Source organism: Chrysochloris asiatica, unplaced genomic scaffold (assembly GCF_000296735.1).
Source record: "Chrysochloris asiatica unplaced genomic scaffold, ChrAsi1.0 scaffold00479, whole genome shotgun sequence".
Lineage (NCBI taxonomy): Eukaryota > Metazoa > Chordata > Mammalia > Afrosoricida > Chrysochloridae > Chrysochloris > Chrysochloris asiatica.
In genome coordinates, this window is record NW_006408997.1 from 181,454 (window position 1) to 195,415 (window position 13,962).

The 13,962-nt window shown below is 36.8% G+C and overlaps 1 protein-coding gene and 1 pseudogene across 1 annotated transcript in view; one reads left to right on the forward strand and one right to left on the reverse strand.

The window, feature by feature from the left end:
* The window catches only part of UGGT1 (UDP-glucose glycoprotein glucosyltransferase 1), a 311,128-nt gene that overhangs the window by 49,643 nt on the left and 247,523 nt on the right, over positions 1–13,962 (forward strand). Inside the window, exons 3-4 of the mRNA XM_006877319.1 lie at positions 8,756–8,838; positions 11,478–11,608. Coding sequence (XP_006877381.1) covers positions 8,756–8,838; positions 11,478–11,608 — 214 coding nt within the window. The remainder of the gene's footprint in view (positions 1–8,755; positions 8,839–11,477; positions 11,609–13,962) is intronic.
* LOC102830465 lies at positions 6,337–7,209 on the reverse strand (annotated as a pseudogene).

Sequence of the window (13,962 nt, forward strand, 5' to 3'; positions counted from 1 at the left end):
CCTTAACTGTCTCTTTTCTAACTGGATAAACAGCAGGCACGGCGGAGGATCTGGCCACAAAACAACATTTCCGTCAGAGTCACTTTCCTTTTTAACACTTAAAGTATATACAGATTGCAAATTAGGGTGAACGGGTGGAAGTGGAGCAGTCTGTTTCAGAGAACTTCCTCCTAGATGATCACTGCCAAAATCAAAAGTATCTCTGACAAGCCGCCATAAACTAAACACATCTGCAGGCACCCGGGAGGGGCCATTCTTAGCATAATATTCCTGCAATTGGCGACCTATCTGATTCCATAACTTAACAGCAACTACTCCATCCTCAGGGAACCAAGGACAAACAGTATGTACAAAATCAATAAATTTACAAAGTTGATTATAAGCTATTTTTACACCTCGGCTGCGCAGTGTTTCTCTCAGTATATTTATATACCATGCTTTTCTCTGTTTATTCCCCATGCTTACTTGATCAGATTGCTCTCCTACTCTATATGTGTCCTCGCGTGTCCTCTTTCTTCCTATTTCCTCAGGAGGGTCCTTCGTGTTGTCTCTCGTATTCGAGCTTCCACGTGGGCGCCAGATATTGGGGTCTGAGACCGGCTCAGACCACTGCGTGGGTTACTCAAAGGAGAGGCAAGGATTAATTAATCAGATAAGGATCAACAGGTTGATGGCCAGTGACAAAGTTTATTGTAGCAATGTGGTTTATATAGTACTTTTAGCATTAGGTCATAATTATTTTGCCTAGTTACAAGTTTTCCATAGTAACAAGGAATAAGGATACCAACCAGGATATGGTTACATAAGTATAAGCATTGTTATAGCAACACAGAATCACGCGATTTTAGCTCAATTTAAGTTCCCTTTTCCCAGGATTGTCCTAGTTACAATTAACAATAAGTCTCGATCACTGACATCACCTTAACCAGGTGAAACTTGTCTTCAGGCCAATCATAAGAGCATGAGGGCCGACTCAGCTTTCACCACTAGATGGCACTAGTGCTGGCCTCCAACAACCGTGCGTTGAAGGAAATGGCAAAGAACAAGGCACCCGGAATTGATGGAATAAAAATTGAAATTTTTTAAGAAAGTGAGGTGGCACAGGAGGCACTCATGCATCGCTGCTAAGAAATTTGGAAGACTACTATTTGGCCGACTAATTGGAAGAGATCCGTATTTGTGCCCATTCCAAAGAGAGGTGACCCAATGGAATGTTGAAATCATCAGACAATCACTTTGATATCCCATACAAGTAAAGTTTTATTAAGGTAATACAGAAACAGCTGCACGCATACATTGACAGAGAACTTCCAGAGGTTCAAGCTGGATTCAGAAGAGGCCGTGAAACGAGGGATATCATTGCTGATGTCGGATGGATTGTGGCTGAAAGCAGAGAATATTAGAAAGATGTTTACTTGTGCTTTATTGACTATGCAAAGGCTTTTGATTGTGTGGATCATGACAGGCAGTGGACAACATTGCGAAATATAAGTATTCTGGAACACTTAATTGTGCTCTTGAGGAATCTGTACCTGGACCAAAAGGCAGTTGTTCGAACAGAATATGGGAACACTGAATGTTTGAAAATTAAGAAAGGTGTGCGACAAGGTTGTATTCTTTCACCATACTTATTCAACCTGTATGCTGAGCAAATAATATGAGAAGCTGGGTTATATGAAGAAAAACGTGGCTTCAGGATTGGAGGAAGACTCATTAACAACCTGCGATCTACAGATGATACAACCTGGCTTGCTGAATGTGAAGTGGACTTACATCATTTACTGATGAAGATCAAAGAGCACAGCCTTCGGTATGGATTACATCTCAAGTAAAGAAAACAAAAATCCTCACCACTGGACCAATCAACAACATTCTTATCAATGGAGAAAAGATAGTTGTCAAGGACTTCATTCTTATTGGATCAACTATCAACACACATGGAAGCAGAAGTCAAGATATCAAACGATGTATTGCACTAGGCAATTCTGCTGCACAAGACCTTTTTAAAGTGTTGAAGAGCAAAGATGTCAGCTTGAGGACTATGGTGCGCCTGACCCAAGCTATGGTATTTTCAATAACCTCATATGCATGCAAAAGCTGGACAGTGAATAAGGAAGACCGTAGAAGAATTGATGTTTTTGAGTTATGGTGTTGGAGGAGAATATTAAAAGTGCCATGGGCTGATAAAAGAACCAACAGATTAGTGTTGGAAGAAGTGCAGCCAGAGTGCTCGTTGGAGGCCAAGATGGCCAAACGTCGTCTCACCTACTTTGGACATAATTGTCAGGAGGGATCACTTTGGAGAAGGATATCATGTTTTGTAAGGTGGAGGGTCAGAGAAAAAGAGGAAAACCTCCAATCCAATGAGTTGGATTGGCCAAGTGGCAGCATCGATGGACTCAAGCGTGGCAGCAGTAGTGAGGTTGGCCCAGGATCGGGCAGTGTTTCGTTCTGCTGTGCATTAGGTCACTATGAGTCAGTACCGATTCTATGGCACCTAACAACAACAATGGGTATTTATAAATGTTTAAAAGTATATAAAATGATATAATGCTCTCTCCCAAGACCAATTTTGTTAAATAATTTCGTTAAAAAAATTCTAATTGTATTTTTGATAAAATTTACATAGCAGTGTAGGTTCCCATTCAACAATTTCTATACAGGTTGTTCAGTAACATTGTTCACAATGCATGAATACTCTCATTGTTTTCATTCTGGTTGTTCATTTCCATTAATCTAGTTTTTTTGCCTGCTTGTATACCTATCTTTGTTGTAGCATGAGTTTTGACTTGTTTGATCTCATACAGGTGATTTTTTTGAAAGGACACAGCACTTAACAGGTGGTCTGACTTTTCATTGTCTATTTAACTACAACGTAACCTTGGGTTAGTTTTGGTTTAAGCTCCTAAGATGATGTTAGATTGTTACAAGGCAATAACCTTGGTGAATCCTCCTGTCTAAACCAATCTAGTAGGTCTGTTTTTTTGTTGTTGTTAAATTTGATGGTGTACATTTTCTTTCCATTCTCTAATTGTGTAATGGCAGCTGTGCATCATCTTATTCATTTGATCTCAGCTAGTTATTTAGTCTTAACAGTTACAAGTAATTCTACTTGAAGCTTAGACTTTGTAAGACTTATGCAGTGAGATGAAAAAAGGATAAAAGTTGCAAAAATCCTGTGAATACATCTTTAATTCATGAATTTATTTAATTATATGTTATAGCTGTTTCAGTATTTATTTTCTTGTCTAAATGCTATTAAGAAGATAGGGTATCTATAGGAGTCCTGGTGGTGTGATGGGTTAGGTGTTGGGGTTGCTAACCCACAAGCCCCCTCCATGGGAGAAAGATGACTCTGACTGCTCGCTTGAATATTTACAGTCTTGGAAACCCTATGGACCAGTCCTGCTTGGTCCTATAGGTCACTATGGGTTGAAATGTCTGGCTGGGGTTTAAGGTGTTTTTATCATTTTCAAGTAAGCTCAAGGAGACACTAAGTAATTTAATACATTATAATAATGGTATTTTCAGAAACCTAATTTTTTTTAGAGAATCTATACCTTACCAGAAAATATTTCTTATTTTTCCATATTTCTGTGTCTAGCTGTGGAATAGAATGAAAGTTGTACACCCCCAGTGTTGACAAGTAATGGGGAAGTCTTCCTTTGGCTAGGTAAGCTGAGATCCAGATCTATAGTTTGCGTTAAGACAACGAAAGATAACTAGTACAGTAGTATTATGACTTGGAGGAGCATATAGCTATTTACATTAGTCATTCAATTGTTATGTGCTGTCAAGTTGGTTCAACTCATAGCAATCCTGTATAGAGTTTCTGAGGAACAGCTGGTGAGCATGAACCACCAACCTTGTGGTTCAAACCAACCTTGGAGCCCAGCGCATTAACCCGCACCACCACACCAGAAATACAGTCATTCCATTAGTACATGCATATTCAGTTAGGGATTTTAGACTCTTGAATGACAGGACATATAGTGTGGTCATGGTTTTAATTCTGTGGTGTAAAATAAAGGAAAAAAACGAAGATGTCATTAAATTCTAAGATCTGATTTTATTAGATGAGGAGTCCTGGTATGGTGCTGGACTGCAAGGTCGGTGGTTCAAACCCACCAGCTGCTCCTCAGAAACCCTGTACATGGTTGCATTGGGTTAGAATTGACTTGACACTTAACAACAACAGCAAAAACCTCAAATTAATATTTAGTGATCTTCAAATCTTATATAAGGATACTGAAAAAAATTATGGAAAAATTCTATTGTCTTTTTTTATTTATTTATTTTTTTTATTGACCAGCTCTGTCTTTTCATAGAGTCATAGTGTGGTGTTGCAATAACAAATTGGTTTGAACCACAAGGTCAGTGGTTCAAACTCACCAACCCCTGACTCCATGATATTTAGCAACAATTATAAAATTATAAATTTTAAGTTTCCCCACTATCCTGCACTCCCACAAATCCAAATAGCTTACCATCATCTAAACCCAAAACCAGATGAAATTTCTCTACAATGAGAATGACTCCAGTCCAAAAAACCCCAAAAAAACTGTATATTCCTTTATTGGAGCAAGATTCCTGACCAGTACAGTGATGTAGTAACTAAATAAAGGAACGTGTGCAAAGAAATTACATTTTACCCATCTAAACAATTTTTGTTATATGTTGTTGTCTCTTAATGAAATTGTTCCATTTAAAAAGTTTTATACATCAAAAGCTTTGAATTTGCCCAGGTTGGCCATTGATTCATCTCTGAAAAAATGAAGTGGCATTGATTTAGCTACTGTATTTTACAGCATTAAAAAAGATTATGCATTAAGTTAGATAGCTTCTCAAAATGATATTACATGCATAATGTTATTTAGCAGGCTCCATCATCTCACCCAGATTCACATGAGTCTCATTTGATAGCTTTATGCTAGTTATGCTAGAGCTGGTATTTGAGACAAAGAAATACTCCTGAGTTTCTCACCACCAACACAAACGTATGACGAGCTAGACACATTAAGTGCCAGCGAAGACATGCCAGCAACTGCCCTGCACTGACTTGACATTAGAGCACCAGGTCTGATAGTGGTGGCAGGCACTGAGCACTGAAATCATGATTACATCCACATACATAAGGGCCCATATTTTAAATGCCAATTCGAGATAAAAGGTAATGATACACATACTAACAACTGAGTTTTACATAACCTAGTATTCCCCAATGTTAATTCTTTACAAAAAATGGCAAATTGTACCCAATGTTTTCCAGCTACAAAGTTTTTAATATTTGATTCAACTTTCCTTACTCAATCCACATAGCCCTGAGGTCATCCTGCAAAAGTTCATTCTAAAAAATATAGAGTTATGGTGATAAAGTTTGACAATGATACGTTATAAACAAGTCAAACTTGGATATCTAAGTTTATCTGTTCTGAGAGAAAAGCATCAAATCCTTTGTGTACACATTTAGTTTTATTGTAACAAAGCAACTTGTACACTTTTAACGTTTAAAACTGAGCATCATCTTTCCTTTCCAGTGAAAACAAAAAGACTTTTAAAATATAAACAGGAACAAAATTACAATAGAGAATGTCAATTCCAAATAAGATCCTACAGGTTCTGTTGATTCTCCCATCAAGTGGCAGGGCTCAAGTTATCATTAGGAGAGAATTTTATTTTAAAAGTGTCATCTTAAACTGCAAGGATGTTTGTTTAACATCACAGTTAAACATGCCAAAGGAGAAGCCATGTTGTCAAAATGCCCACTTTAACCCACCCAAACATCTCCAACCCACCCTTTGCTGACCATCTATAACCCCATTTTTTAAAAAGATTTTTTTTTCTTTAACAAGAGAAAGTAGACAGATACATATTGGTAAATGCTAACTATCTATATTCACATAGAGACACAGTGTAATATCTGAGCCCAATATACAGAGAAAGGAGGAAAAAAGCTAGAATTCTATGCACTACTACACAGGGGCCTAGCACCCCTCCAGCTTCCAGCAGAGCGAAGGGAGCAGAAGGTTTGTTTGTTTTTTTCCCCACAGAGCACGGTGGTGTGTTGATTCCATAATTTTTATTGAGACAGGAAGGGATAAAATTGATTTGGGAACAGAAAGTGGTAGAGATTCTTTTCCCACTGTATCTGCTCAAGATATTTCCCCCACTCCCCAAATCAGTTGAGAACTATGGTGTAAAGGAGAGAAAAGAGACCTCAAGAACAGGGCGACAGCACAAGAGGGGGAAAAGAAAAGGAATTAAAAAAAAAAGACTGCAACTTGCTCCCAGGGACTGAAGAAAAAAAAAAGTTGGAATCCATCAGTGTTCTTCTTATTAGTCATCTTCTCCTTCATCCTCCTCTCCTTCCTCTCCCTCATCATCATCTTCATCTTCTTCCCATTCATCTTCATCCCCTTCTTTGTCAATATCTTCCATACCTTCTTCTTCTTCTTCATCATCATCATCATCATATTCTCCTTCCCCTTCTTCATCATCTGTATCAGGAACCCAATAGTACTGTAACAGATTTGGCCAAATATCATCTTTGATAACCTCTCCTAACTCATCTGCACCTGCACAGAATGATCAGTAAACCAAGTAAAAAAGTTCTCCATGCTGCCTCTTCCTGCTGGCTTTATTCTGTGTTTGACTTGAGCGTTTTGTCAAATACTTTCCAGATTTCCATTTGATTTCACTTGATTTTGAGGATGGATCACCACTCTCATTCAGATGAAATTCTTTGGAGAGAACTTTATTTTCGAAGTAAGGATTTTCATAAAAATAAAAATCTATTCTGGGACCTGATTTAATATCTTCAAATTCTGTCACTTCAACTCTGGTCAAATAATGCAGTGCCTCTTCATCCTCCTCCCAAGCAACGCAGCCACTTGTGGATGGTTGACAAATGTTGTTACCCAAAAGTTTGGAATTTTGGCAATCAATTCTGACCTCTTCTGAAAGAATGGTTGGCTGGCGGTGTTTGTTATATTTTTATTCTACTTTCAAAATCTCCTCACTGGCTTGTTCATTAAGTCTGTCTATTTCATTTTGTACTTCATCAATATGTTCAGTTGCTCACTGCTGTTCTTTTTCTCCCTTTGGCAAGTTCAGAGAAGCTGAAGTCTCCTGCAGCTTAGGTTTCTTCATTTGAGGCAGGAGCAAAGACAAGCGTTTGGGGGCCATGCTGCATGCAGAGTCCAAGAAGAAGACTAAAGAGGAGTTGCTTGCCGGGAAAAAGCTTCTCCATTGTCTCTTAATGGAATTCTTTCATGAACTTTTTGAAGCCTCCTGGTATATACAGACATAAAACAGGTTACAGCATGCTGCCTTTAGTCTCCTAGACAATTTCCAAGGGGCTCATGTTTTCCAAAAGATCAAAGAGCACAGCCTTCGGTATGGATTACATCTCAATGTCAAGAAAACAAAAATCCTCACCACTGGACCAATAAACAACATTCTTATCAACGGAGAAAAGGTTGTAATTGTCAAGGACTTCATTCTTCTTGGATCCACTATTAACACTCGCGGAAGCAGCAGTCAAGAGATCAGACGACGTATTGCATTAGGCAGATCTGCTGCACAAGACCTTTTTAAAGTGTTGAAGAGGACTAAGGTGCGTCTGACCCAATCCATGGTATTTTCAATAACCTCAGATGCATGCGAAAGCTGGACAGTGAATAAGGAAGATTGTAGAAGAATTGATGCCTTTGAGTTGTGGTGTTAGAGGAGCATACTAAAAGTGCCATGAGCTGTCAAAAGAAACAATAGATCTGTTTTGGAAGAAGTGCAGCCAGAGTGCTCCTTAGAGGCCAAGATGGCCAAACTTTGTCTCTCATACTTTGGACATATTGTTAGGAGGGATGAGTCACTGGAGAAGGATACCATGTTTGGTAAGGTGGAGGGTCAGAGGATAAGAGGAAGATCCCCAACGAGATGGATTGGCCAGGTGGCAGTATTGATGGACTCAAGTGTGGCAACAGTAGTGAGGTTGGCCCAGGATCGGATATTGTTTTGTTCTGCTGTGCATAAGGTTGCTATGAGTCGGTGCTGACTCGATGGCATCTAACAACAACATGTTTTCATGTGGGAAAACTAGATGTTTTTGTCATCTCTAAATAAAATCTTTCAGAAAATAAGTGTAGAGAACTGCTACAAGAATTATCCATTCCTACGCTATGGATAAAGCACTGGACTGCAAAGTCAGTTTGTACCACAAGGTCAGTATTTCAAACTCAACAGCCACTCCTCGGAAACCCTATTTTGGGTTGCTATGAGTCATAACCAGCTCGATGGCACTTAACAGCAACAACAGCGATTCTGCTTCTACTATCAGACAGCATTTTCACTCATGGTGTTTCATAAGTTCCTTTAAATTGCCACTTCCTGTTTGATAATGTTTTTATTATTTCAGGAATTTTATGAAATAGATCTTCAAAGACTTACTTGCTTGTCATTTAAAGAAAAGTTTACACACACACAAATATATATATACATACAAAAGAAGGCTTCAGAAGTCTGTGGGAAAATTCCATTATCTTTTAATTCCAGGTTTCCATGAACTTTTTTTTTCAAAGTACCATCATATATACATATACTCATATATTGCATGTATACATAAGAATATTTTTCGTATATAAGCTAGACTCTGGACATTTGGAAGTCTAAAACCTGTATTTACTCTCAAGTAATATAGAATAGAATTGAAGATTTTTTTAAGTTGTTTTATTTCTGACATGTCTCTCTTTTCTCCCAGTGAGTTCTTAGCAGAAAACAGTCAAGAGAAATTTTGGAATTTTGTAGAAGCCAGTCAAAATATTGGATCAACAGAGGATCACGGTAAAATTGAAGCAAATGCTTCTTTGATATTGGTATCTGGAAAAATATTAGGGGGAAAATGTTCTTTCTTTAAGAATGTGTATCATGATGGTTAATGGAAAACATTGTCATCTTAAATAACTTGAATTGTGATGATAGCCAGCATAGCTAGCATAGTGCAAATAATTATTTGTGAAGTAGTTTATAACTAACTGTAAGCCCTACCTTTGTTTGTTTTTCCACCTTGTTCTTTGGCTCTATTATTGTGCTATATGGATATTTTATGAAAATAAAATTCATCTTAAATCATTGAGCATTAACTTCATAAAGATTTGATTTGATTCACTCTTTGTTTTTTTATGAACTAATTATACAGTGAAATCCCTGGGTGGTATAAATTGTTTATTTTCTCTGTTAATTTACTAATTTACTTGGCTGCTAATCAAAAGGTTAGAGGTTCATGTCCACCTAAAGGAGTTTCGAGTCCACTTAAAGGAGCTATGAAAGACAGACCTGGAAATCTACTTCTCAAAAAATTAGCCATTAAAAATCTTGTAGAGTAGTATTATTCTGACATACATTGGGTTACCAGGAATTGGAATTGTTTGAGGGCAAATTGCTAAATTCACAACTGATCTATGTTAGACATCATTCAATGAACACCTCCAGAATATTTTCCATTAGGCCTTTCATTCCACCTGCCAAATGAATGATATACCATGTGCCACTCTTTTACAGTTTTTTGATATGTTTCACAAACATTTTCTAATTTGATATATGCTGTATAGGGTATAAAGTTTAGTAATCAAAGATGCTAATGCAGGAATTGTGAAAACCTTGAATATTACATTGACAAGTCCTGTGAATGAAGAAACATTTGAAAAATTTCTGACTTCTATTAATATTTAACTGACTTGATTTTTAATTTTAACATTATTATCATGGTAGCACATATTTTAAAAGTCAACGTAAGTACATGAAGGTTTAAACATCTCTAATTATTTAATTTTAAAATTTCACAATTTCCAATCAAGTCAGCTTTGATTCACAATGGTCCCTTGTGTGTTATAGAAATGTTCAGCTTATCAAAGAGTCATGTTGCTTTAATTGACAATACATATATCAGAGTGTTTTATGATAAAATATGAACTGACATTTAAAATGAAAAATTTAAAACTTTAAATGATATGTAATCATGACTAATGTTATAGGAGTATTTAAGTTTTTGGATGTTGACTATGGAAGTATGTTAAATATTTCATTTATTTGAGATACTATTCAAAATCCTACCTCTCAAAGAGAAGTACCATTAACACTTTGACAACATTTTGAGATACTTATTTCTGGTCTCTTGTTTCTATTTAGATGGTGCTTTGTATTATAGAACCTTTGTATTTTTCTTTTTAAAAAAATTAATAAGCATGATTCATTAGTCAAAGACAATAGATGGAAAAATTTCTGTTCCATTCCTTCTCCTTTCTCTCTGCTTTTTATAGCCATTTAACTTAGTTTCTTTTTTACTCTTCAGTTTCTTTTTTAAATAACATAAACATATATATCTTACTGTTATGGGAAAAAAGCATTGTTTACTATATACAATGTTTTGTATCTTGTGCTTTTCATGTAACAGTAGGTCCTGGAGATCTTTTCATATTATCACATTAATTTTTTTCTCGTACGAATTATCTCATTTAAGTACCTCTTCCCAAGCTTTACAATTTTATCAAACTAAAGACCAAACCTACTGTCATTGAATCATAGCTTCCCTGTATAGGGTTTCCAAGGCTATAATCTTTTATAGGATTAGAAAGCCTCATCTTTTACCTGTTGATCAGATAGTGGGTTTGAACTGCTGACAGTCTAGTACTTATTCTACAATACCACCATAGCTCCTTAAAGTTTCATCAGTGTCCTTTCTTTAAATATCTCCCACTAAGTTTTTGTTGAGCTGTTTGCATAGATAACATTTTAGGCACTGGTGATACTGAGAAAAAAGTCACAGCCTTTTCCTGTAGGTGCTTTGGAGATGTACTTTCCAAAGTCATTGGTTGCATAGCTGAATTCTCTCTGAATCATGTTGTTGTTAAATACCCTCAAGTCGTTTCTGCCTCATAGTGACTCTTGGAGAGGGTTTCTGAGGCTGTACATTTTTGCAGGAGAAGAAAGCCTCATCTTTCTCCCATGGAGCAGCTGGTGGGCTCAAACTTGCCAACTTTGTAGTTCACAGTCAAGTGCCTATCCTACAGAGCCACTGAAGTCAGTCATCCATGTAGGTAGGAAGAGAGTAGTTTGAGTGTGGGGAGTAATTGAACAAATGGTAGAAGAGAGGAAGAGTTCAACTGCATTTGCTGTCAAAGAAATTTTAAGCTTTTTACAATAGATTAACTGTAAACTTAATGATAATAAACTGACAATTTTGCATTTTGTGACACGTAACTTTGCAATTTTTGAACTTTCTTACTAGGATATCTCTGGTGTGGCTCTGCAGGTTAATGCTCTGGGCTACAAGGTCAATTTGAGCTGTAAGGTTTACAGTTCAAATTTACCAGGTATTCCTCAAAATCCCTATACAGGGTTGTTATGGGTCAGAACTGACTTGATGGCACTTAACAGCAACAACAAATCGTGTAATTATTTTAATTAATGTTCTTCTTTGACAGGTACTGATTATTCCTATTATCATGCAGTAGTGGAGACTGCATTTCAGTTTCTGTCACCTCTACAACAGAATTTGTTGAAATTTTGTCTGTCTCTTCGTTCTTACTCAGCTACAATTCAATCCTTCCAGCAGGTGAGTTCAGTGCTTATAGATAACAGTATTTTGCAGAGGTTGTATATGTGATTGCAGTGTACTGCATAGCTATAACTTTTTTGCCTGAAATTTTCTAGGTTATGAATGAGTAAAACTGATGTTAATTTTCAAATCACATATTTTAAAAAATAAAATTTCCACTTAACAATAAAAATAATATATTTACTAGCAGATATAATCTTGTTAACAAAAAAATGAACCTGAATCTGATTAAAGCCCATAGATCTAAAAGCACTTCACAGGAAATATAGAAGACAGAGGGAATGTTAAGGATATAGTCAAGAAAATCTAGGATGTAGGAGACATTTAGAAAAAGAAAAAAGAGTTAGGAGGAACCACATATTAAGAGAGACTTAAAAATATGTACCAAGTAATGTAATGTATTGAATATACTTTCATAAACTCACATTGTTTTTAACAGAAAACGGCAATCAAAGACATAGACTACCTATTTGGTATAAAATGAGTGTTAGTTTTAAATAAATTTTTATTATAAAATAAAACATAGGGAAAACTACTCATAACAGAAATATGTTGTTGTTGTTATGTGCCATTGAGTCGGTTCCGACCCATAGCGACCCTGTACAGGGTTTCCGAGGGTGTAAATTTTTACGGGAGTAGAAAGCCTCATCTTTCTCCCGCGGAGCAGCTGGTAGTTTCGAACCACTGACCTTAAGGTTCGCAGCCCGATTCGTAACCACTACGCTACCATATAGTATTATGAATTCTTATAAAATGGACACCCTTGTAATTTTTATCAATCAAGAAATAGGACTTTTCCAGGTACTCTCAAAATTCCCTGACTTCATCACAGCCACCTTTTGCCCTCTGAAAGGAACTTCTCTCCCACCTTCTATTAGAATTGTGTCTTTGTGTTTGTCTTTTTTTAGCCCACGAATGCATCTCTATACAATGGAGTTGTCTTGCCCACTTTAAAAAAATTTGTCAATTTTGGTCTCTTAGTTTTCATAGTCCCTGACTAAATGTTAGAGTCACTCAGAAAGGCCTAAAGAAAGGCCTGAGAGTTACTTCCAAACACTCCGTCATTAAAATCCATACATAGAGCATAGTTCTATTCTGACAAGGATGGGGATCTCCATGAGTCACAATTCATTTGATGGTAAGTTGTTTTCTTAATTTATAGATTCTTCCTCTTTGATTTTCTATTGAATTACTTGGCTTATTTGAGATGGTGATTTCATGTTCTGTATATTGTCAGCAACATACTTAGGATACAGTGGAACTTATTCTTCTGTCTCTCTTCTCTCTTTCTTGCAAATTGGCAGCTGAATTCAGAGCCTTGATCATAATCGGGTTTTGTTTCTTTTAGCAAGTCTACCTCGATTAGAAGGCACCTAATGTCCACCACTCATCTGACAGTTAGTCGTACTGTGGTGGCTTATAAGTTGATCTTGATGATGCGAATGGAGTAAAGCCCATGCGAGAAAAGCCTGTGGTACCTTAATTTGCTGATGGCGACACAACTCAAAATAAAGAGAAACAGCTGTAAACATCCACTGAAAATCGGAACATAGAATGTAGGAAGTATGAATCTGGGAAAATTGGAATTTGTCAAAAATGAAGTGGAATGCATAAACATTGATGTCTTAGGTATAAGTGAGCTGAAATGGACTGGTATTGGCCATTTTGAATCTCACAACTGGATGGTTTACTACGACAGGAATGACAAATTGAAGAGGAATGGTGTTGCATTCATTGTCAAAAAGAACATATCCAGACCAGTCACGAGGTACAGCACTGTTTGTGATAGGATAATATCCATGAGCCTACAGGGAAACCCAGTTAATACCACTGTTATTCAAATTAACGCACCAACCACTAGCCAGTGAGGATGAAATAAAAGAATTCTACCAACTTCTTCAATCTGAAATTGATCAAACATGCAATCAAGATGTACTGGTGATTGGAATGCAAAGGTTGGAGCAAAGAGGAAGGATCAGTAGTTAGAAGCTATTGCCTTGGTGATAGAAATGATGCTGCAGAATGCATGATAGAATTCTGCAAAATCAATGATTTGCTCATTTGATATACCTGCTTTAGACAACATAAGAGATGATTGTACACATGGACCTCATCAGATGGAATACGTAAAATCAAATTGACTACATCTGCGGAAAGAGACGAAGGAAAGGTTCCATATCATCAATGAAACAAGGCCAGGGGGAGACTGTGGAACAGACCATCAATTACTCAAATGCAAATTCAGACTGAAGCTGAAGATAATGAAAACAAGTCCACGAGAGCCAAAATATGACCTTGAATATATCCCACCTGAATTTAGAGATCATCTGAAGAACAGATTTGATACATTA